The sequence below is a fragment of the Lentinula edodes genome (assembly GCF_021015755.1).
Source record: "Lentinula edodes strain Le(Bin) 0899 ss11 chromosome Unknown C8R40scaffold_2, whole genome shotgun sequence".
Classification (NCBI taxonomy): Eukaryota; Fungi; Basidiomycota; class Agaricomycetes; order Agaricales; family Omphalotaceae; genus Lentinula; species Lentinula edodes.
The window spans coordinates 64,303-86,606 of NW_025764308.1; the positions used below are offsets into that span (position 1 = coordinate 64,303).

Consider the following 22,304-nt stretch of genomic DNA (forward strand, 5'->3'; position numbering starts at 1 on the left):
CACATCAAAGATCTTGGAACCGGCTGAGTTAGTGCTGACATTGAGCTGACACTGAGCTGACACTGAGACGACGCGAACGTGAAATTTCGACTTTGTCGACGAGTGAGAAATCTAGATCGAAATCAGAAATATCACGCATGAACACATTAGCATGCTTTCATTGTTTTGGAGAATCGCAGGTATTCCGCTTATTGTGCATAAGTAATATTCCCATGGTCTAGAGAAACGATAGATTACCTATTCAAAGTTAAAGAAGTGGTTTCCACCAAACATAAGATTTTGGAATTCATGTTCGAGAGGAAACGTTACGTTTCTAGGGTCGGCGAATTTTATATTTTCGCATCACGTTTCCTCCTAGGGGAAACTTTGTGAAATGCCGTGTGAAATTTATCTGAGTTGCAATGGGCGCCTAATTTCCAAAAGAAGTAAATAGGCACTCAATTTACGGACCAAGTATCCACCGGAATTAGTGTAGTTAGTAGTCCACAGCTGCCCTCCAGTCCTCTCTAGCTATACCCCAGTTCTCCCTAGCTGTACCCTAGCTGTCCCTCAGCTGTACCCTAGTTGTCCCCCAGCTGTCCCCTAGCTGTCCCCTATAATTTGCCCCCTAGTCTGTCCCCTAGAAGTCTCTAATAACCCCCCCCTGTAACTCTAGCCTACATATATGAATAGGCCCACGAAAGATCCTCCAGAACCCTGTCCGGACTCCGGGCTGTTTTGGGTCTAAAGTTACAACGGACAAAGGCTAATCACGTGGAGTCCCAAAAAAAGCCCCCGTACTATACATACAATTTAGGTCGGTGCTTCGTAGCAGCTACGCCCAGACAAGGTTACGATCAAGTTTCAATCCACGCTAGATTTGAACATGGATCTGGCTAATCTTGGCCTCCAAAATACGCAATGTCGGACAGGGTTTTGGGGGAGCTTCCGGAGCTTCCGGGGCCCGCCTGTATGCAGAAGTGGCGTGGTATGGAAACCAGTAAATCCGTAAATTTGTAAATCTGTAAATTCATGAATTTGATGACATCATTATTTACAGCCTTGATATTCTTCTGCTCATCTTAACCACCAAGTCTTGAGCTTGATCATTGATCAATCTGCTCTAGACATGGATAAAGCTGTATCAGTACAATGATTAGTACATCTGCAAAACCTGGATATTCGGCTAAGGGCTGAGAGCAGATCCCAGCAGATCCCAGTGCTGAAAGCACCGAAAGCAACATGCTCTGGGTGCTTTCACTGCTGGGAAGTGCTCTCGACCGCTTTCGGACCCTTAGCCGAAAATACAGGTTTTGCAGATGTATGGCAAACAGACAGGCCCATGCCTGAGGTGTGGTACTTGTACACCAATTAATACACTGCTAACTACTACACTGACCATACACTGACCATATACTGATCTGTAAAACCTGGATGTTCATGAGACCAAATGATACTAGCTGAAGAGTGCTGTGCATGCTGTTCAGCACTCATAAACTACTGGGAGTGCTTTCCCAGCTGGACAGTGCTGTCAGCTGCTTTTGAGATCTTAGCCAAAAATATAGGTTTTACAGATTGTTGGAGAGTACTCCGTACGCCTAGCTTTGACATTTCCTTTTTTTCCTTCAATACTATACTTCCGTTTGGCTGCTTATCTTTTACCTATGTTTCGGCTTACCAACCCGACCTGGTGATCGGGTTATATATCTTTCGTTTCGCTAGTTATTCCCTCAGTTGATCTTTACACTCAACTGAGGTATGTTTACTCATTTCCAGTTTCCTTATTCAAACCTGTACTTATACAATCCTTAGTCTTATCTATTCCTACAGGTACTAATATAGTTGATCTTTACACTCAACTGAGTCTTATCTATTCCTACACAGATGTGACTGATACACTGACCACAATCCTAGGAAATTGCTTGCAAACACAAATTTGTACAAATTGTTATCTACTCTGCAATTCATTTAAGCCAAAGTCCTTGCAAGGGGTCTCCAAGAATACTGAGATATTTTTTGGGCATTCAAGTTATATAGTATTGAATTTGTTCAGCAATGTACTAATCTTTAAAACCTGTACTCTTAGCTATTTACCTGGGAACAGCTGGAAGCACTTTCCAGCAAAATTAATAGTCATGTAGGGTTTTGCAGATCAGTATACATACTGGCATTATCTTAGGGTACCAACAGAAATTTCATGTTGGTTGAATGTACCTAGTGTCCACAGATATTTTGCAAACTGAGGCAATGGCATGTAATAACACTGTCAACTGAGTTCACTGACATTAAAGATACACTTGTCACTGACATTAAAGATACACTGACATAAAGATACACTGACATTAAAGTACACTGACATTACAGATACACTGACATTAACATTAAAGTACACTGACATTAAAGATACACTGTCATTAAGTACACATCTGGAAAACCTGTTTTTTTGGCTAATTCTCCAAGAGCATCTGAAAGCACTTTTCAGCAGCCAGAGCAAGTTTAAAATTTTGATCTCAGTGCTTTGGGTGCTGGAGAGTGCTCTCCAGCCAGTACCCTTGCTCTGGCAAACACACAGGTTTTGCAGATGCATTGACATAGAGTACAACTATTTATTACAACTGCTATATTTATACATCACAACAACCATGAATTGTAAGTACTTCAAGTTGATATGCTGACTGTCAAGCTTGGGGAAACTCCTTGCAAGTAATGTACACTACTATAACACACTCACTGGTTTTTCAACTGTTATCCTGCACCTAATCTGCCTGAATACTATTCCAAGGTTTTATCAACAGAGCTTATCATATACATTCAAATCACAGAGGTGTTGAAATAACCACTGTAAACTGAAAATAGGAGATGTAAGTTGATAAGATGTGCCACTGGTGTAATAGCTCCCATGTGACCTCCTATTAGCTTCACGTGACCTCATTTATGAGTTTATGAATTTACGGATTTATGACTTTACCGGGTTCCATAGTACGGTAGGTCTCCCTGTATGAATATAACAGAAATTCGTTCTATAGGAGGTGAGTCTTTTTTTCGAGTAAAAGATTTTCTTGTTTCTCAAAGTACCTGAGTCTAGCTGACGGACAAAGATAATTACGGGACAACAAGAGATGTTGTGAAACGATCGCGCGCGACCTCCACAGCCTGCGACTAACCGCGTGCCTTACTGTTCTTTTCGTTCCGCCCCGCCAAGCTTCAGTTCAAGTTGAACTCTCTTTGAGGAGTTCATCCGACCGTTCCATCGTATCTCTGCTCCAACTCGTGATCTTTGCCGTCGGAATGTGGCATTAACCATGGTCATGGGACGGTATGTCAAATTTCAATATTCAATTTTCACTTGACATTTAACTAGGACTCAGACAGGTAATGAGGTGCCGGTGCGACTTCTTTCTGTTCTTAACCATGACCGGTTCGCTCACGTCTTCAGTCAAGAACGAGAAAGCTTCGGACAAACAACTCGAAACTGCTAGTGATTATGAATTTGGCGGAGAGTCACAATTACCTCGTCCTCCCGTTCTTTCCGAAGACAATGAGCGTAAATTATGGAGGAAGATTGACCTCCGTTTGATGCCCATACTCTGCGTGATGTACCTCATGTCTTTTATGGATCGCGGTGAGTAGCATATCTGTTTGCCATACACGCATAAGCTAAATGTTTGTTCTACTTATTCAAATGTTGCCCAAAGAGGCAACCGCCGCTTCGTCTTGATCCACCGACTCGGACTACTATTTGACTGACATGTCGGGCTCTCCTCCTGCTGGAGGCGGCTGGACACATCTGGTTCTATCTTAAATCGCTTCCAAATGACCCCGATGCGCTCTTTCTTGAGATCCCTTTAGCGCGAATGTAAAAACCTTGCCTTAACCCTTCCATGTACCTACGCTTTCTTGCGTATGCCATCCTGGCACTTGACGGTGTTGTCCGTGATGCCACTGGTACATTGATGATTGCCGATGATACGCAACTTGAAGAATACAGTATCTATGTCTTCAGTCTATGTGAGTCGTGTTTCACTCTCTTGTCCGCTGTTCTCAGTATTGTCTCCAGCCACACCAGTCGCTGCCGAAGAACTTGCCGCAGGTCGAGCCGATGTTAGATGTGGTTAAGCAACGTAGTAATTCTAGCTGTGGGACCGAGTCTACTCGCGCGACGAGTGTCATGACACTATCTTTACGCGAGATGGCATATCCCTTGTCAATGAAGTCCCTGATATGCTTTCACAAGCTTTACATGTTGTAGCCTATGCACGAGGTACACCGGTATGTTAGGCCGTGTGTCCGTGGAGGAATCTAGCGTGCTAACTGTAAACTGCAGTGGCTCCTACACCTCATTAGTATGCGTAGAGGATTTGAAGACTGCGAAGGCGTAGAAAACTTGGAGAACATTGACGTTCCTAGAAATGGCTTCTGTGGACAGTTTACACTTCATCCGTATTATGATTGTCATGTTTGTGTAATTCGAAGGTTATTTCTTTGCTCTCTCAGATCGCTCGGTGCTTATGTCTTACCAGACTCCAAATCATGTCCCTCGAACAAATGATATACCATCTTCACCCCTCTGCAATCGCCGCGGCGAATCTCCTCCCTCTGATTCACGATACACACTTCAATTTCTAGATGATAATCCCATATTTGAGCAGAACTATATACCGAACAATACCGACGGTGCTTCCCACCGTGGTCATAATTCATCGTTCCGTCCCTTTACTTTCCTTCTCCATTATCGCTATGGTCCCTCGGCTCTTGTACAGTGAGGTAGGGGGCTTAAAAAACGAATACCTTTCCCTAGCGAGGCAACTGTCCCTGTAGGTCGGTCTATGAAGCTTCGACATGACCGGGCAAAAGAGAGGAAGCGTAAGAAGTCTGAACGACAGGAAGGAGCAATGGACAACACTCTTTGGACAATCAAGGCGGTCTTTGAAGCCTACGATCCTCTCGATGTCCTGAAGATGATTTTGCCATGGTACGATAACGAAATTGAGGAGGCTTTCGACTAGGATGAGGATTCAGAGGTATCTCCGCCACTGAAAAGTTTGTCGAAGGATGAGGATATCATAAGATGGGGAAATAATATCCCGGTCATATCAATAAAATGTTTTTGTCACAGTACCGATGCGTAACACTACCGCTAAGTAACAATGTATGTACTATGTAAGTACCTTTGAAGCTTTGCATACTTTAGTTGATCTGTTTAGCCGGTGGCCGCGTGACTGCTGGCCCCATTCTCAACTTCTACCACCATGACTGCCACACCTCCCGCCAGCAAAGAGCTCAAGTACATGTTCGCGCATATCGAAAACGATAAACTAGTGGAAGACCCTGATGATACGACGTTCGACTATGGAGGTCCAGGAGATAATTTTGATTCCTTCATATCTCCCATTCGAAAACAGCGACCTCAAATCCATCGCAAATGGGTGCTTCTAGTGCGTTGCTCAAGAAGATCTTTTCATGAACTCATTTCTCTGCATAGGTCCCTGAAACTCCGATCATGTATGCCCCTTCAGAGACTCTCTGGGATCGTGTCGCAGAATGCCCGCCTGTCGAATACAAGACCGGATATTGGCATATTTGGGAGCCTGGCCCCGCTCCTGTTCCTGTTTTACCCAACGATTCCGCTTCCATATCCGTCTTTCTCGTTCCCCGTTCTCAGTACGCACAGCTGAATGAGGAACGGGACAAGTTGACCGATTTGCGGGTGAAGAACATCTTTCAACGTCCCCAGAAGGCTCCTTCCAAGGGTGCCACCGCCTCGACTTTCATTAACGACCATAAATCTAATCCCATCGCCATTGGGAGGCCCAAGCAGGACGACTTCTATCACGTCCCTATTTCCCTCTTCCATGCCGAATTTGCTCAATTCAAAGAAGATATTGTTTCCGGCGCTCTTGATCAAGAATTGTCACCCCTCGCTTACAGGTGGTTGAAGGAACTTTCAGGCTTCTTTGAGGACGAGAAGAAGCGAGAGTCCAAGTTTCACGAGCTACTATCCGATTTACTTGACGGTTACAAGGTGGTGAAAAAACAAATCGGCTCGTTTGAAACCGACGGAGGCATTGATCCGAATGATTTGGATATACCTGATCTGTTAGTTAAGCCCTTGCTTGTGGAGGTCAAGATAGAATTCACCCAAGGATCGTGTGACGCTGTCTTCGAGATTGTACTTTATGATCAGGAAGGGGTTAGGCTCATACTTTCAAACGATAATTACAAGGGTGATTGGCGAAAGACAAGAATTCCCTCCGTCCTTGTCATTCATAATGGTATGTCACAAACCTTTGTTGTTGCTCTGTCTGATTACAACATGATACAGGGCCCAATGTTCAGGCTCTAGGTGCCGTCTATCTAACCGATCAATACGTCGAAGTGCTCTCACCTTCGCTGCCGCTCTACTTCAGCGAGTACGATACCCGTTCTATGGAAAATCTTCTCAGATTTATGACAGCCCTCCGGAATCTCTTCCGCTCTCTTCTCAAGGTTTACGAAAAGCCAAACGACTACGCTATCGACTCTGATCAAGTCAGCTTCCCTTATCCTCGCTCATACCGGTCTTCCGGGACCACAGTTCGGTTCACCTACATCAAGCGAGTCAGCCAGATCCGCCTCGTATTCACCGCTCGTACTGAGGGTGATCAAGATATTATCGTCAAATTCGGAAACGGGCCTTATGGAGTTGAGGCGCACCAGGCAGCAGCTGAATCTGGCTTTGCCCCAGCTCTGCTGAGCCATTCTAATCTTGCTGGTGGGTGGTGGATGGTAGTAATGGAGAACTTGGAAAGTGACTTTCAACCATGCGACGATTTTGACACCCTCGAGCCGTCTTGCAAGGATGAGATTACAAAGTGTGTGTCCAAGTTTCACAAACTGGGTTTTGTTCATGGTGATTTGCGTGACACGAATGTGTTTGTGCGTCGAAAGCAGGATAGATGGGAATGTCAGCTCATTGACTATGATTGGGCTGGGCGAGAAGGAGAGGTTGTGTACCCGATTGGAGTGTATAACACACACAGTGTCTGGCGACCCGAGCTTCATCTGGACGGTCAGTTGATTACCTCTGAGCATGATAATTTAACAGTAAATGAATTTTTGAGACGACGCACTAAAATCATTCGTTTCTGATGTAATATTTCTTGGAATTGTACTACATCCATACGATAGTCTCAGTTGGTGCTTCCACACTATGTTTCATTATTTGTTTGTTTTATGGAGGAACAACCCCCAGGTAAATCAAGTAGGTATATTGTGAAAGTCTCGTTATGTGAACCTGATGTTTCGATTACAGGTTCGTTTTGCTCCTGCAACGGTTCCCGTTGTCCAATCTCAATCTCAAGTACCCGGTAAGTCTCGTTCTGAGGGATCGATATCTTACTCAAAAAGTATTCCAGTAGCGGAATACGGATCGTATAACGCAACATACAGTAATCCACAAATGGCCTCAACGATTCCCAATACGACTAGCAGCGTATATGGTGGCTCGACTAATGCAGGAACGATGAATGAGTCGCTCCCTTCTGGCGTTGCGTCCGGTCAAGCTGTGCCCACTGTAGTTGCTGCTACCCCTTCCCCGATCGCTACTAGCAGCAGTCTGCCTACCACACCGGTCGGCGTAGCTACCGTACTTCCTCAAACTGCTGTAGCTGCTGTACCTCAGGCTGGTGTAGGTTCCGCCATGCCTCAGCCCGGTGTAGGTTCCGCCATGCCTCAGCCTGGCATAGCTTCTGTTATGCCTCAATCTGGTTTGGCTTCTACTATGCCCCAAATCGGTGGAGCAACTACCATGCCTCAATTTGGCATGGCTTACAACATACCTCAAGGAGGTATGTCAGGTATACCTACCGCTGCTCTTCAGACTGGTGTACCTGCCGTTGTACCCCAAACGAGTTCAGCTCCCACAGTGCCTCAGGCTACTCCAGGGTCTGCACTCACCAGTACTTCTGCCTTCTCTGGTACACGTCGTCGTGCTCGAAATATATTTGGCGGATTAGGAGGACCAGGGGCCGGAGGAATTGCGGGCGGTGGAAATACAGGAGCTCAAATGGGAGGCATGGGAGGCATGGGCGCTGGAGGTATGGGTACGGGCACCCTTATGGGAGCTCCAGGCGCTTTGGGTGGCGTAGGAGGTATGGGTATGGGAGCTCCAGGAGCCATGGGTGGTATGGGTGCAGGAACGATGGGAAGCCTGGGTGGTATAGCAGGAGCTGGAGGATACGCACCCTACCCCAACGCCGTATATCCGTCGATGGGCTCAGGCATGGCTTACCCTGCTACCGTAGCTCAACCACAGATGCAGTATGGCGGCCCTGGAATGATGATGCCTTCTGCTCAGTCTCAACAAGCTCCTGTCGTCGTGTATACTAAACCCAGGAGGCACCATCATCATCGCTCTAGCAAACATGGACATGGATATGGGTGTTGAGATCGATCGGTACTGAGTATTGAATAATGAATATCGAGTTCTATTACAGTACTTATCCCTCACATCGCGTATCTACGAGACATCTTTTCGATTTTCCTTCTTTTGTATGATATAAGTAAATTGTTTTAATTGTACAGTAAACTCTTGGAGGGCTGTTGAGGAGCTTGGCACCGTCACATTCGTACAATGAGTTGATCCATCAAAGCGGAATTCACGCGCTACTTGACCTTCAACCATCATCCTCTTTTAAAGGCACAACGTATTGTACAACGGAACTTGTGATCTCGATATCAGTGCTCTTATGCTCTCCCTGTGGTCACTGTCCAGGTGATCCCTCTCAAAAACCTTCGAAACCGACTACTAGCTGGCCTCCTAGAAACCATCTGCTGTCTTCGTCCCTTTTCCGTGTAGTCATGGGATGACTATGGAGTATCTACGCCAAACGACCTGCCCAAGAACGGATTTTTGTTGTGCTTTCTATGTAACACCTGCTTGCTTTGCGGTAAATGCCGGGTTCGTATTCCGATGTTTGTCGAATGCTCAATTCTCAATTCCCTCTCGGGGCAGTTCCTAGTCTTTTCTTGGACCAATATACTCGAAAACAAAATGTCCTGGTCGGAAAGGCACGCGAGGAAATTCGGCTCAATTCCCCGGTCTAAAGCATACATCCGACTTGGGGCAAACGAAGAGAAAATACTTAAGAGAGGAGAGGGAATGCGATATAGTTGAGGCTTTCGTCTTCGTTCGTGATTGTATCGCAGCCTTTCCTTGGGGTCTTAAATGCCATGTCGCCAACGCACAGGCTCTATTTCCTTATCATGTGTGCGTTAATACCTCGACGGGTCCAGACTCAACAGATATACGATGTTGTGAGCTTATTCCCAAATATAACAAGGTCTTTCTACTGATGGACCTGGTTGCGCAGTGGCAGACTACCTGGGATCGATCGTCCCTATTTACGTCTTTCCCGCGAACCACGTCCACAGCGATAAACTTCAATTCGAGCACGAACTCAGTTCCGACGAGCGTAAATATCGTAGTGGATGATACAGTGGAATATCAGGATATCGTTGGTTTCGGAGGATCTCTAAGTGAGCAACGTTTGTTTATCCTTCACGACATATGAACAAAAAAATATTTATCAATCTCTTCAGCGGACTCCGCGGCTCTGATATTGAAGAACCTCAAGGTACGTTTCATGTTCCTGTGCGATCGTTTTTTCTAACCTCGACAACTTAGACTGCGAACTCGGGCAACTACTGGAACCTTTTGAATTACATGTTCAATCCAACAGATGGTGCGAATGCTGCCGGATTAAGCTACGTTCGCGTTCCCATTGGTGCTTCAGACTTTTCCGCCTCCGGTACGGGCTTGTAATTCGTCTGTGGTTCAACTTGTTCTTATCTTTCTATTTAAACGTGTGCGGTAGTTTACAGCTTGGATGACTCGAATGGCGATACATCTTTCCACAGTTTTAATATCAATCGCGCTCCAGCGTATCTTTTTGAGGTTTTGAGGGACATACAAACGATCAATGATCTATTAAAGGTTGTTATAATCTTCTTCTGTCCTCTAAACTTAGGACGGCAAGGTCTTGACATACTTTTTTTAAGGTTCATGTCCTTCCTTGGTCCCCGGTAATTGATTACTATGCTCATGACTTTTCTTCGCGGTTTGACCAAAATCTTGCATCACAGCCCGCGTGGATGAAAGATAGTGGAACAATGAATGGTGGTTCAATAAAACCTGATATGGTCTCATTTTGTACGGAGTGTATCGAGTCCGCTCAACAAATTTGACCTAAAGAATTCATTGCAGATCCGACCTATCTCCTCAAAGCAGTCGAAGGGTTTCAAGCGATGGGATTTCCTCTCTATGCTGTTTCGATTCAGGCATGCATGAACCCTTCATCGTTCACGTTTTCGTTGCTGACGTTCACTGGGGGGGGGGGGGGGGTGCTACAGAATGAACCTCAAAACTCGAATCCCACTTATCCCACCTGCACAATTGCACCAGATGTGGAAGCGCAAATCGGGTCCGCATTAAGATCACTGCTTAATGACAATGGTTTATCGAATGTAAAGATCATCGGCTACGAGGTAGACCCAGCGCTCTTCTGCTTTCATTCTTTTGATTCAGACTATTTTACTAACCGAGATGAACTTTCAGCATAATTGGGATGATGCTGGAGCGTATCCAGTAACTCTGGTCTGTGCCCCTTGGAGTATACTGACTTCGACGTGACGGCTCCGATGAACTTACTCGCTGTTGGAACAGATCTACGATGCGCCTGATGCCTTCGCTGGGGTAGCGTGGGTGTTTTTCTATTAACGGTATTCCCGTGGTGTGCGAATCTCATCTAACGCCCCTTTGTCATCGACAGATTCCATTGCTACGAAGGAAATGTAGACAATCAAGATGTCTTTCACAACGCTGAACCTTCCAAGGTATGCGTTCTTCTGTGGCAATAAGGTTAAGCAACCTCAAGCATTGTCAGTAGGACGTTTACTTGACTGAATGTACTGGAACATTGGGCTCAGATTGGTGGGGTGACATCAAGGTTAGTCTATTGTTGATGCTGAAACCCATTGAAATCGACGTTGTGTTTGCAGTGGTACATGGATAATCTGTGAGACTCATTGTTGAATCTCTCTTCTCGATTGATTTAGACCGAGAAGTAGATGGATCGGCGCATTAGAACACAATGCTAAATCTGTGAAGCACTTCGGATTCTACGGCCTTGTGATTTTTACTAAACCGTTTCCAGGGCCTCATGTGGAATATCGCTCTCGATGGTAATGGAAACCCGATGCTTCCAGGCGCCGTCAGTTGTAACAAAGGAGGATGCAGAGGTCTGGTTACTGTAAATAATGACGGCTCTTATTCTTTCAACCAGGACTTTTATTCCATGGCTCAAGCGTCGAAAGCCATCATTCCTAAGGACTCTGGGGGACCTTTTGGAAAACGAATTCACGTTTCTGTGACTGGATCACTTGGATGGACTCTCCGAGCTGGAGCATATATCACTCGACGAAAAAAATCCTAGTGATTGGTCAAGATATTCTATCGTCGTATCAAATTGTGAGCACTTCGAAATCTGTTGTCAACTAAATTAACGAGATCTTCTACTACACAGGGTATGATACCAGTCCCGCGGGAAGTTGGAGCCCCACTCCAGTTACTGCCTCTATCTCGTTCAGAGGCATGCAGGTAAGCTAAATAAATTCAGCAAAAGATTAAACGTTGTGCTGCGCACATGCTCCTAGTTCCGATGCTCAAACATTCTCCCCTAGGCTAGATATACCTTCCCCGTTGGGGTGACCACTTTATGGTGGTACGCACCCCCGATGTCATAAATGTCAATTCGGGTGAACTAATCTTCCCGCTTTCCACTATGTATTCGAGGGAATATTTTATGATTCGTATGCATTTACACCCCTCACGAATCCCGAGAGGACCATGATCATAACACATAGCTACCTCCGTCGACCTCCGTCGATTACTTATTTAGGCGGTCGACCCTGTGATACATAACACGCTTTTCATGGGCCTCACCGATTTTTATACGCTTTTATGTATCATGTATGTATCATACTACATTACATGTGATGCAGTTTGTATTATTTGTCCCCTTACAAGGCTGACTTTCTTCGAGTGTTCTACAATATGTGGTGAAGAATTTCTTCAGGAATATGGATCAATTGTACTAATTGTATATCAATTCATGCGGAGGTTGGGCCGTAAGTTCGCGTTGACTTCGAGCCTGATTGGGAACGTCGTGAGCTAGTACTGCCAGTCCTACTGTGTACTTACATATGCATGTACAAAGCAACGCGCGGTAGCAGCTCATTTCCGACGCGTTGGACTTGGATCTGGCTAAAAAAATTCTAAGAGGACATCTGAAGACGGTTTTCTTTTCTTGGCTGAGCTTCTCGTCTGTTTTATGTAGGCAGTTGAATTCCTCCTACTATGAGTCACACCAGAAGGAGAAAAAATTCCGCTCGACGGAATTACCAAAATTCAGTGCAACTGATATATCATGTGACCGCGGATAAACTATATCGGGTATATCGCCGGTCACATGATATATCAGTTACGCTGAATTGTTACGATTCCGTCGAGCGGAATTTTTTCTCTCTTTGAACTCTGGCGATGCGTTCGATGTCATCAATATGATTCTGTACTGAGTATCTACAATACATCTGAATGATTATGTATGTTTGACAGAAGGCTTTGCACACTGGGGGAAGGCCGAAGGCCTTCGGGTCCCAGCAGACAATGAGACTCTGAAAAGGAATACACGGTCAGCTGCGATGGGTGGGAGGGCCTACCAGCAGCTGTGCGCTCTCATTGTGCTCGGACTGCGAATTGTCACGTACCCTGACCGGAGATCTGTGGGTGTGTGGTGTGAGCGGGCACTCAGGATGAGGTAGGGCGAGGGTGAGTGACAGAAGGGCGGGTGGGTGTGGAAAGAAGAACTAGGGTGTTACTAGGGACTAGTACTGCGAGGCTTCGACGTACGTGTGTCGATGCGGTACCAGCAAGAGCAGGGAGTACCGCATCACGTGTCCGTTCGAAGACTCTAGTTTGTTACGTCTCAATACTTCGACTTTCAAACTGCCATCTTTGAACTCTGGCGATGCGTTCGATGTCATCAATACGATTCTGTACTGAGTATCTACAATACATCTGAATGATTATGTATGTTTGACTGAAGGCTTTGCACATTGGGGGAAGGCCGAAGGCCTTCGGGTCCCAGCAGACAATGAGACTCTGAAAAGGAATACACGGTCAGCTGCGATTCCCGGCAAGTAGGAGTGCACGACGCATCCAGCGACCGTGGATACCCCAGTGGGAGGAGGGCACTCACATCGTACCGGTGGCATAGTATAACGGATGAGGTCTTGGTAGAGTTCTGGTTGCATGTAGGGTGCCATGATCTCAGCATGTTTTCGGAGGTATAGTATGAAGGCATCGCTTTTCCATCTCCCTATTACCCGGACTGCATCAAACGGGACACCTCGGAGGAGGTACTCGAGTATTGCTCCAATGCGGATACCATGGCCTTGGAGGACAGGGAGACCTTGGTTTTTGGCAGCCTTGTTTATGCGTTGTAGGAAGGCGGATTTCGTGAGGGGCCTGCGGGTGGTTCTGTATCGGTAGGAGAAGAGGTGGTCCGAAGGTCCTGGCGTGTTGATGTTATGATGGTCTCGGAGCCACGATTCCGGGTCTGTGGAGCCTAGCTGCTTGGAAAAGTACAGGTCCTCGCCTTCAATCTGACTGCTTTTGGTACGTGGAACGTGTATGATGGTTGTCTGGAAACCGTTTCGATCGGTGGCCCTGCTGACGTTTGTTGGTGTAACATGTATGTCCGGGGAGAAGTCATTTAAGTTCGGCACAGTGAGTTCTCCTACTCTCGCTGCACAGTAGAAGGATGTTGTGAGGCAAGCGCCACATGCCACGTCAAGGGGGTTCGTTGGATCGAGGTCTTGCAGTAATTTGGATATGTGATCTGGGGTGAAAGGTACACGCTTTTTCCTGCGAGCTCGGTCCGGTTGAAGGCGTTCGGCGCCGTGAATGATGGTGTCGAAAGATGCTTTATCAATGTTCCATTCGACGCCGTGGATGATGTGCCAGGCCCGTAATCCATGCACGTAGTTTTTAACGGATGCACCTGCGAAATGTCCGGCCATAGTTGCTATCCAGGCATTGAGCAGGGTGCACGTTGGTCTTCGGGTATGTTCCGCGAGTCGCAGAAGACATGGAAGGCAAGTAAACCTGCAGCGTAGGTTTCAAGTGTGCTGTCCGCGTAACCGTTAATGAGTACTTGTTGGATACGGTTGACAAATTCATCTGGGAGCATGAGTGGGCGCCCAGCTGCATCTTCGAATATTCGCTTACTGGCCAGTTTCCAGGATACCAGACGGTTGCGAGCAGAAACGTGAGGGCGTAGTGCAGATGGTAATGGAGTTAAATTAACAGGATATGGGCGAACATTACTTGTATTTACAGTATTCACAGGTAGAAAAGTAGCAGAGGGATATTCCGAGGTGGCAGGACGACTACCAGGCGTTCTCAAAGGCGTAGAGTAACTTCCCTTCCTCTTCAGATTGCCACTGTCCAAAGGATGTTCGCGTGTGGGGCCGGCGTGGTTTAGATTCGTAAGCAATGTTTGGAGAAGCACCGTATTCACGGCGCTCTGCTGTAGTGTAGGGGGTGTCGTAGTCAATGATGAGGTGTATGAGGTCAAGCGGGATGGGGATTTTGGGTAGGAGGAATTTTGATTCGCCGCGGATGCCTCGAGAGAATGGGTCGGCTGGATTGTGAGCACTGGGGATATAGCGGGTGTGGACCTTGAAATTGAGTGTTGAAGTGACCTCGTGAACATGTTTGAATATATTGTTTGTATGTCGGTTCCTGCTTCTTCCATTCCACCAGCCTTCGACCACACCTTCGTTGTCTCCCCAGAGTTTGTATTGTCCTCCAGTCGTTGCTTCTCTAGCGATGATGAGGACAAGGAGATAAAATCCAACTGCCTCTGCCCATCCGATGTCCCGTTCTCCATCTTCTCCTTTCCAGCCTGGGAGGAGTCGATATGCTCGCCAGAAACCTTTGATATATAAGCCGATACCATAGCCGCTACTGGCGTCAGAGTAGGCATGGACATCGATGAGATCCGCAGGTCCTGGGATGGGTGAGGAAATGGGTGAGGATAAGGTGGACTTCCACCAAAGGAGGTCAGCTGGCCATCGGCGGGGTGCCCGGTGCTTTGTCAGCGGTGCCTCGTGGCTGAGTTCTGCTGCAAACTTTTCGAGCTCAATTAAGTAGGTGCGCCCTATTGGCAGGATTAGACTGACATGGAGGAGTTTCCCGTACATCTTGGCTACCTGTTCGGCATTGTGTGATTTTCTTTGCTCCCAATCTGCAATGGCCTCCAGGTATTTCTTCCGTTTCTTAGCCGGGATCGATACCATCTTTTCGCTAAGGTTCCATTGAAAGCCGAAATAAGTTGGCTCATTGCAGAAAGGGATGTCTTTGTCCACTGCCCATGTATATCCGAGAGGGATGGTAATGTGATCAATGTCGCAGAAGGCATAGCAGAATTTGGAGTCTTCCGAGGAGCGAGTGGAGAGGTGAGAGAGGTCCCTAATAGGGAATAAGAAGTCATCGTCGAATTCCTCCTGTTGACCATTCGGAAGTGTATGACCTAAGTACAATAAGCGGCCTTTGTTATGTATAGCGCCTCCTGAGGGGGCCACTCGTTCTCGGAGTTGATCCCGTAGTGAATTGTACTTGCTGAGGTGTTGCTTTAGGATTCTTAGCCATAGATGATCATTGACCCATTTGGTGAGTGGGCCTAGACCGTGCCCCCGACAGATATCAACCCCTCCGTCGGCAAGATGTCCAAATGTACCTCCCGCTGATGTGAGACCAAACATGTCCCTGGTATCTACGCAATATACATCTTCTGATATTTTGATGACTGCTCCAGGCCATTGGGAGGGGTGTAATGGAATTAGGCGGTATGCCTCCGAAATATCCCTGACTGCACCTTGCGAGCCTGGGGGCAGAGTCCAGATTAAACGGCATGTGGTTGCGAAGGTGCCCCAGAGACATGGATATAGGGTCGAGTCAATATGCGAATTAATGGAAGAGATTGTCGTATGCAATGAAGGGATGTATGTTGGGTGATAAGGATATGACAGGTTCTCAAGCAGTCTGTATTTTCCCGGTTTGTCGGATTTTGGGATCATGGAGATGGGAGATGTTTGGAATGGTCCTAGGACTTGCTCAATGGCTTCCCGGGGGTATGGGCCAAGCCATCGCCCCATGCTGATTTCATTTTCCATCACGCTCTGGAAGGCAGCAAGGGATTCCGGATCGTTGAGTTTATTAGGAGGAGTGAAGGTATGGTATATTCTTGGAATTCCGACGTTGAAGCCATGTTGTATTGATTCGATGAGTGAAGGGTATTTACTGGTTAGATTAAGTTCTGAAATAGCAAGTTTCCAGGCTTCGATTTGTAGCGGGGTGTTGACTCGAGTTTCACTCTCCTTCAGGGCAGCTGCTAGCTCCGTGGCCGCTGCCTGCACATCCTGAGCAGCGATGCTTCTCTGGGTGGGCTCGACTGGTGCAGCTGTTAGGACGTTGCCAGTCGGCGCAAAGTTCCAGCCCAGCGTTGGATCCATTTGTGATCTCGAGAAATCCTTGCTTGTTCCAGTTGCAGATGACTCCACGTTTCCCGTTCCAGAGGGACGTTCGAGAGCAGTGTCGAACGTCATGCTTGTCACGTCCGAGACATCGGTGACAGCGTGTAAGCGGCGGTTGATTTGAGTCCCGAAAGGAACGTTGAAAGTTAGGGTTGTCTGGTTGTTTGCTGGCTTTGTGAGGCAAAGTGGAAGGGTAGGGGGCTTGGCGAGATTTGCCTGAGGGTTGGCGTGCACTGGGAAATGGGGAGGTCGAGGTTGTTTGGGAGAGTTTCTGGAGCTTGGCTTCAACCCTGGCCTCCATTTGTGCCGTAGCAGTTTGGATGTCTGTAGATACGAAGAACATTGTAGGGTTGTCGCGGGGATCCCCATTGGCAGTAGCATAGGACCCCTGACAACCCACTAAGAGGCCTGTACAAAGTGCGGGTAAGAATAGGAGAAAATTTTTAGAATCCATGAGCCAAAAGAGGGTAAAAATCGCAATTTTTCATGCTGAGCCCTAGGGTAAAATTGGGTAAAAATGCTCCTTTCAAAAAGGCCTCATCTACAGTTGGGTAAAATGGCCCCATCGAGACTCGAACATAGTGCTCACTGAGTACAAAGCAATTGACTCTTGCTGTACCACTACACAATATTGACAACATATTGTAAGGTATTATAGACATTACTATACAGCTTGTTTATACATGTTTTTGCATGAACATCGTAGTAGTTGAATCTGGAGCTCAAGGGAAACTATGTGGATGATGATCCATTAGATGAGTCCATAATTTCAGCATAGATAAAACAAGGGAAGAAGAACCACCTGCAGTAGAAACAAACAAACAAAAATACATTTGGCAGCTTTCTGGCAAAAAATAAGCAAAAAAAGATGAAAAATCAAATTTTGGATATACCCTGACTCCTGAGGTCTAAACCGGGTAAGAAGGGGGTCTGAAATGAAGCCAGAGGAAAATCCGGGTAATAATCCACCTTTTGGACCCCCAAAAAATGTGGGTAAAACTCGAGTTTTTGGGATCAGGCCTCTTAGTGGGTTGTCAGGGGTCCTAGTAGCATTGGTAAAATTGTTCAATACATATTAGCATTGGTTATTGGCGTAAGTGTTAGCATTATTATTGGTAGTCATAGTAGCGTAGCATTAGCGGTGGGAGCAGCATTCACATTGGAAGTGGTTATAGCATTATACAGTAGCAGTTGTAGTGTTATACGGTAGCGGTTGTAGCGTTATGCGGTGTTGGTTTTGGCGGATTCGGGTTGGTGTTGGATGAGGGAAGCAGGGAGGAGTAGTGATTGTTAGATTATGCCTTGGTTTACTTCATGGGGGGCTGCTTACCTTTCAGACTCTTTTCCTGTTTTTGCTTGATAATTTCTCGACGGCTTTCTGCAATCACTCGGTCCGATATCACTGAGAGGTCGAACGGTTCCTTCCTTTCCATCGCGTCGTACCAAGCTAGTCGCATCTCTGCGTGGTAATGGGCCATTACCTGGTCTCCGTCTTTCTCCTGTAGCTCACGGTGCATGTCCATGTTGATGTAGAAGGCCCCGAACATGGCTATGTAGTTGTCTGGCCACGTCCCTAGCCCTAGTGCGTTGAGGAAAGCACTCTTCGCTCGCATGACTTGAGGCCAGGATAGTCGGGAGTCAGGAATGGCGTTTGGTGAGGCACGAACGGTGTGAGATCCCACTAAGGAGACGGTTGACCCCGAGAGTGTATCGCCGTCTTCTATTGCGAATTGCAGATGATTGGTGTCCAAAGAATCCTTGCTGCGTTCCTTCGCCTCTATCGCAGCATCGGGGAGGAAGTACCATAGGGGAACGTACTTTCGGGCGGTCATCATCTTTTTGGCATATGGGTGAAGCTGCAGTGGGATCGAGTCTACTCCAACTCCTTTCTGGAAGCTGTATATGGGCAAGCGCTTTTTCTCGGCTTCTTTCGCTAGCTCTTTCTCTTTCTCCTGCTGTTCAGCTGCAGCGAGTCTCTCGGCGTCTGCTTCCTCCTGTCTCCGCTGTTCTCTCAAGGTCTCCGCGTCCTGCAGTTGTGCTTCGTATTGAATCTTCAGTGCCTCAATGTGAATTGCCCACTGGGCTTTAAGGTGTTCAATGGCGAGCTCGTCTGTGGTAATTTCGGGGGTGTTCGCGTCTGTGATCAGCGCATTTCGCATGAATGCGTAGGCTCCGCTTGCAAAGTCTGGTGCGGGTATCTTAGTGGGGTCGACTTCCAGTCGTTTGGTCATTTTGTGAGGTTCTTTATTGAAGTAGTGAGAGAGAAAGAAGAACTAGGGTGTTACTAGGGACTAGTACTGCGAGGCTTCGACGTACGCGTGTCGATGCGGTACCAGCAAGAGCAGGGAGTACTGCATCACGTGTCCGTTCGAAGACTCTAGTTTGTTACGTCTCAATACTTCGACTTTCAAACTGCCATTTCCGGTGTGAGTGGGACATACAGTAAAAACAATTCAGTTCCAGGGTGTACATCAGTCAAGTGGCTGTGAAAATTCATCAGAGCGCGTGGATGAGTCAGACAAACGTGGTTGATATTCTCCAACATCAACTTCAGTCTTCTATTTTCGCAGGTGTCTTTCTAACAACAGTTCTGATTCTGCTCTAGCAAATGTCGATATGCGCCTTTGTTTTCCGACATTATACAAATTTGGCAGGCTGTCGACATATATATCTCAGTGTATACCCTTTCAGCTGCTTTGACTGAATATTTTATGTCAAAAACAACAGGTTCAGCCAACACACGAGTTTTCAACGTGTTGTTGTACCCCCTCGAGGCATGCATCGATTCGTACAGCGTTACGACCCGGCTGCAACCGAATATTTGCGACATTACCTAACCATACTCGGCGCACTCTTAGTGGTACGATCCGACAAGTCTGGGCATCTAAGGATGCGCCTTTGAAGATTGAAAACTTCTTTGCAAGTCCCCGAAATGAAATGCGCAATGCAGCCGGGCTCGACGGAGCCCTTTGACCACCAAGGGAGACTTAAAGAGAGCTTTAAAAGCTAAAGGGAATCCAGTAACTTCGGTCAGTAATTCTGATCTGATTCGACAACAGCTTCGCTAACGAAGTTCTTGCCTTCAGGTGCATCACCTGCTAGTCACCCATTCAACTCATTTATCGGTAATCGGCTGTAAGCAAAGTACCCAGACAATTCCTGAGCGCTTTAACCGATTGTGGAGCGCGACATCCTGTCCTAGTGCGCTTTTTTACTACATTATCTGAAAGTTCTCACCCGAAATGAACCATTCTCGATTTGCGTAGACCAGTGATATTCTAAATTTGGGACCTGACAAACTCTATTGACATCTCGGTATATAGGTCTCAACCATCCCATAATTTTCGTCCTTGGCCGCCTTTGTCTACTACAAGCATGGCGTCCTATCTCCGGAATTTGTTCGGTGGTAACAACAACTCGTCTTCACGATCACGGTCCTCATCAAAGGGGCATTCTGAAGGCTCGCAAACAAAAAGCCACAGTCATTCCCGGTCTTTAACCTCTTCTACTTCGAAACCCACTGTTGTGTACGCTACTTCTTATACTACTTCAACTTCATCAGCACGAATGCCAAGTCCTTCGCGAACCCAAAGACCGTCGCCTTTGCGTTACAACACTTATGACTCGACGCCAATCTCTTCGAAGACACGGCCTATGCGTCCGCTCGAGCTGCGCTCTGGATCTGTCAGTTATCAATCTGGTGATACGTGTGAGTGTCTAATTATCTCTTCCTACCATGACATTTTTCGCTTATCGTCGTATTGACTCTATAGTCGTTCCTTACCCAATTTATACTCCTGATCTCTCGAGCAACTCGCGCACGAATTCCAATTCTTCGCTTTATCCAGCATCTTCTGTCTCTGGCCATGGCTATAGCTATTCCTCTAGTAATCCGGGCAGTCGACCACCGATGGCTCCACGGACATCGAGCTCCGGGAGCGTTCCTGCACGGCCTGCATTGAAACAGACAAATACATGGCATGCTGGAGAGTCACCATCTCGTAAGTGGCAAGCGGCATTAAATCAGCCGTCTTGACCTAATCATCTCTTATTATAGGTTCTCATTCTCATGTTTCCTTCGTAAACCCCAAACGTCGAATTACGCTTCACATGCACCCTCTGCTCGCCGCCTCCCAGTTTAGTCGTGCACCCATTTGTTATGACGTCTCTCGCCCACCGTCTCCTCAAACAATCGTCGACCGGAGCACTCGAAGTGCTATACCTACACATACGCTCAACCAGCCAGCTACAGATCCTCCTACCATGTCCAGGCTCGTTCTTCGAAGCAGCAAGTTTCCTTGGCCTATAGTAGTGGATGCTGGGTGCTCTTCTCAGAAAAAGACTGTTCCCAAATTTTACTTGGGTGGATCGTCACCTACTAATTCTCACTATCCGTCCTCCACTTCCGTCTCTTGTGCTGACGTCCTCCATGCGGTGCACAACACGCTCTCGCACGCGGCCACGCCGGAAGAGTGGGACGCGCTTGGTCGTGGAAGTCATCCTCAACGCAAGATTTCCCGGGCGTACGACCGAAGATGTCGTTCTCTGGGTAGTGGATGGGACGGAGGAATCCGAAGGGTGGATCGGTTAGGGGAGAAATGCCGTCTTGTCGGTGCGGAAGTCGACAAGGACTCGTGTTCCAGCGTTGGGAATCTAGTTTTTGGAAGATCCTGAACTTGCGTCGACTTCATCCTTCTGATCCTTTCGGTTATGGACAATGTCAAAAAAAAAAACCTTCGTTGCGTTGTGCTCACTGCTTTCAGTCACTTTCCTTTTCTTTTTCTGTAAACTTTGGGGCTTTCTGGCTTTCTCAAGCATTTGTATTTTTTCTTTTCAACGATTTTACGAACGGGACAACACACGGGACACCACATACGATATCACCACATACGATATCACCACATACGATATCAACACATACGATACACCTTAGCGGGTACTACTTACAAACGGACACGCATTGTATATACTTCACAAGCACTTTCGTCATTTATGCACAGCTACTGTGTGATCTACGAACATGGAATATAGTAGCCCATGTTATGGATCGAATAGTCTATGGAGATAGTAATACGCATCGCCGCGGTGTTGCGAAGAACGCGACGGGCATGTGATCGTACCTGCGTCTGCAAGAGCCGGCGGCCGGCATTATAATCTCTCGAACTGGAATCTGATTCTCTGTGGCCTACTCTCCTATTTTGGTCTATTTTCCTGGTAGAAGAATCGGGAAACCACTCACTGTTCTTAACAGGAAACCCTCAACAGTGAGTTCATCCCACTTACCCTTCAGCAATCATAACGTTGTCCACTGGCAAGCGCGAATGAGATATGTCACTCAGTTTCAGTTTGTCGTCTTATCTCCCACCTGTTTAGCTTCAGAAGGGGAGTCTGTATATGCTGGAAGAAAAGATTCGCTTTTGAGGATCTTCAAGCATCTGATTGATCTATTAATACCGTCAACCTGAGGAGAGTCTGGGAGAGTAAGTGTGTTTCACATGGGTACGATCCTATATACGGTTTACCTTAATTCCTCCTTCCCGACCCCGTTGCCACCGCATCTCTTTTGATACCCGTTTAACGTTGCCTCGAATAACAGAGCGCTGATCCCAATGCAAAAGGAACACTAACACCCACGATGTTCCTGCAGTCCTAAGGGATCTAACACATTCGCTTTTCAAAAGCAGATACGG

The 22,304-nt window shown here is 46.9% G+C and overlaps 6 protein-coding genes across 6 annotated transcripts; 5 read left to right on the forward strand and 1 right to left on the reverse strand.

Moving 5' to 3' along the window:
- Positions 1 to 3,390: 3,390 nt before the first annotated feature.
- Positions 3,391 to 3,697, forward strand: C8R40DRAFT_1165113 (uncharacterized protein; the record flags this gene model as incomplete). Its single annotated transcript, XM_046230634.1, has 2 exons — positions 3,391 to 3,601; positions 3,675 to 3,697. The coding sequence occupies 2 exons, from the start codon at positions 3,391 to 3,393 to the stop codon at positions 3,695 to 3,697; spliced, it is 234 nt and encodes a 77-aa protein (XP_046091303.1).
- A 163-nt stretch (positions 3,698 to 3,860) lies between these two features.
- Positions 3,861 to 4,985, forward strand: C8R40DRAFT_1165114 (uncharacterized protein; the record flags this gene model as incomplete). Its single annotated transcript, XM_046230635.1, has 6 exons — positions 3,861 to 3,987; positions 4,037 to 4,080; positions 4,114 to 4,248; positions 4,304 to 4,435; positions 4,500 to 4,738; positions 4,778 to 4,985. 6 exons carry the CDS (start codon positions 3,861 to 3,863, stop codon positions 4,983 to 4,985), a joined length of 885 nt encoding a protein of 294 aa, XP_046091304.1.
- Positions 4,986 to 5,201: 216 nt separating this feature from the next.
- C8R40DRAFT_1079418 (uncharacterized protein) lies at positions 5,202 to 7,210 on the forward strand. The gene is made up of 3 exons (XM_046227043.1): positions 5,202 to 5,414; positions 5,462 to 6,251; positions 6,302 to 7,210. Exons 1-3 carry the CDS (start codon positions 5,229 to 5,231, stop codon positions 7,105 to 7,107), a joined length of 1,782 nt encoding a protein of 593 aa, XP_046091305.1. The 5' UTR covers positions 5,202 to 5,228; the 3' UTR covers positions 7,108 to 7,210.
- A 1,523-nt stretch (positions 7,211 to 8,733) lies between these two features.
- On the forward strand, positions 8,734 to 11,757 carry C8R40DRAFT_1191188 (glycoside hydrolase superfamily). The gene is made up of 19 exons (XM_046233054.1): positions 8,734 to 8,906; positions 8,972 to 9,146; positions 9,207 to 9,273; positions 9,330 to 9,495; positions 9,559 to 9,593; positions 9,644 to 9,767; positions 9,834 to 9,955; positions 10,018 to 10,041; positions 10,102 to 10,168; positions 10,223 to 10,503; positions 10,574 to 10,612; positions 10,682 to 10,716; positions 10,788 to 10,851; positions 10,905 to 10,964; positions 11,017 to 11,033; positions 11,086 to 11,119; positions 11,172 to 11,485; positions 11,541 to 11,614; positions 11,698 to 11,757. The coding sequence occupies exons 3-17, from the start codon at positions 9,223 to 9,225 to the stop codon at positions 11,448 to 11,450; spliced, it is 1,398 nt and encodes a 465-aa protein (XP_046091306.1). The 5' UTR covers positions 8,734 to 8,906; positions 8,972 to 9,146; positions 9,207 to 9,222; the 3' UTR covers positions 11,451 to 11,485; positions 11,541 to 11,614; positions 11,698 to 11,757.
- Positions 11,758 to 17,921: 6,164 nt separating this feature from the next.
- On the reverse strand, positions 17,922 to 18,845 carry C8R40DRAFT_1165118 (uncharacterized protein; the record flags this gene model as incomplete). Its single annotated transcript, XM_046230636.1, has 1 exon — positions 17,922 to 18,845. The coding sequence occupies one exon, from the start codon at positions 18,843 to 18,845 to the stop codon at positions 17,922 to 17,924; it is 924 nt and encodes a 307-aa protein (XP_046091307.1).
- Positions 18,846 to 19,989: 1,144 nt separating this feature from the next.
- On the forward strand, positions 19,990 to 21,288 carry C8R40DRAFT_1165119 (uncharacterized protein; the record flags this gene model as incomplete). Its single annotated transcript, XM_046230637.1, has 3 exons — positions 19,990 to 20,323; positions 20,388 to 20,615; positions 20,672 to 21,288. The coding sequence occupies 3 exons, from the start codon at positions 19,990 to 19,992 to the stop codon at positions 21,286 to 21,288; spliced, it is 1,179 nt and encodes a 392-aa protein (XP_046091308.1).
- Between the last annotated feature and the right edge of the window lie 1,016 nt (positions 21,289 to 22,304).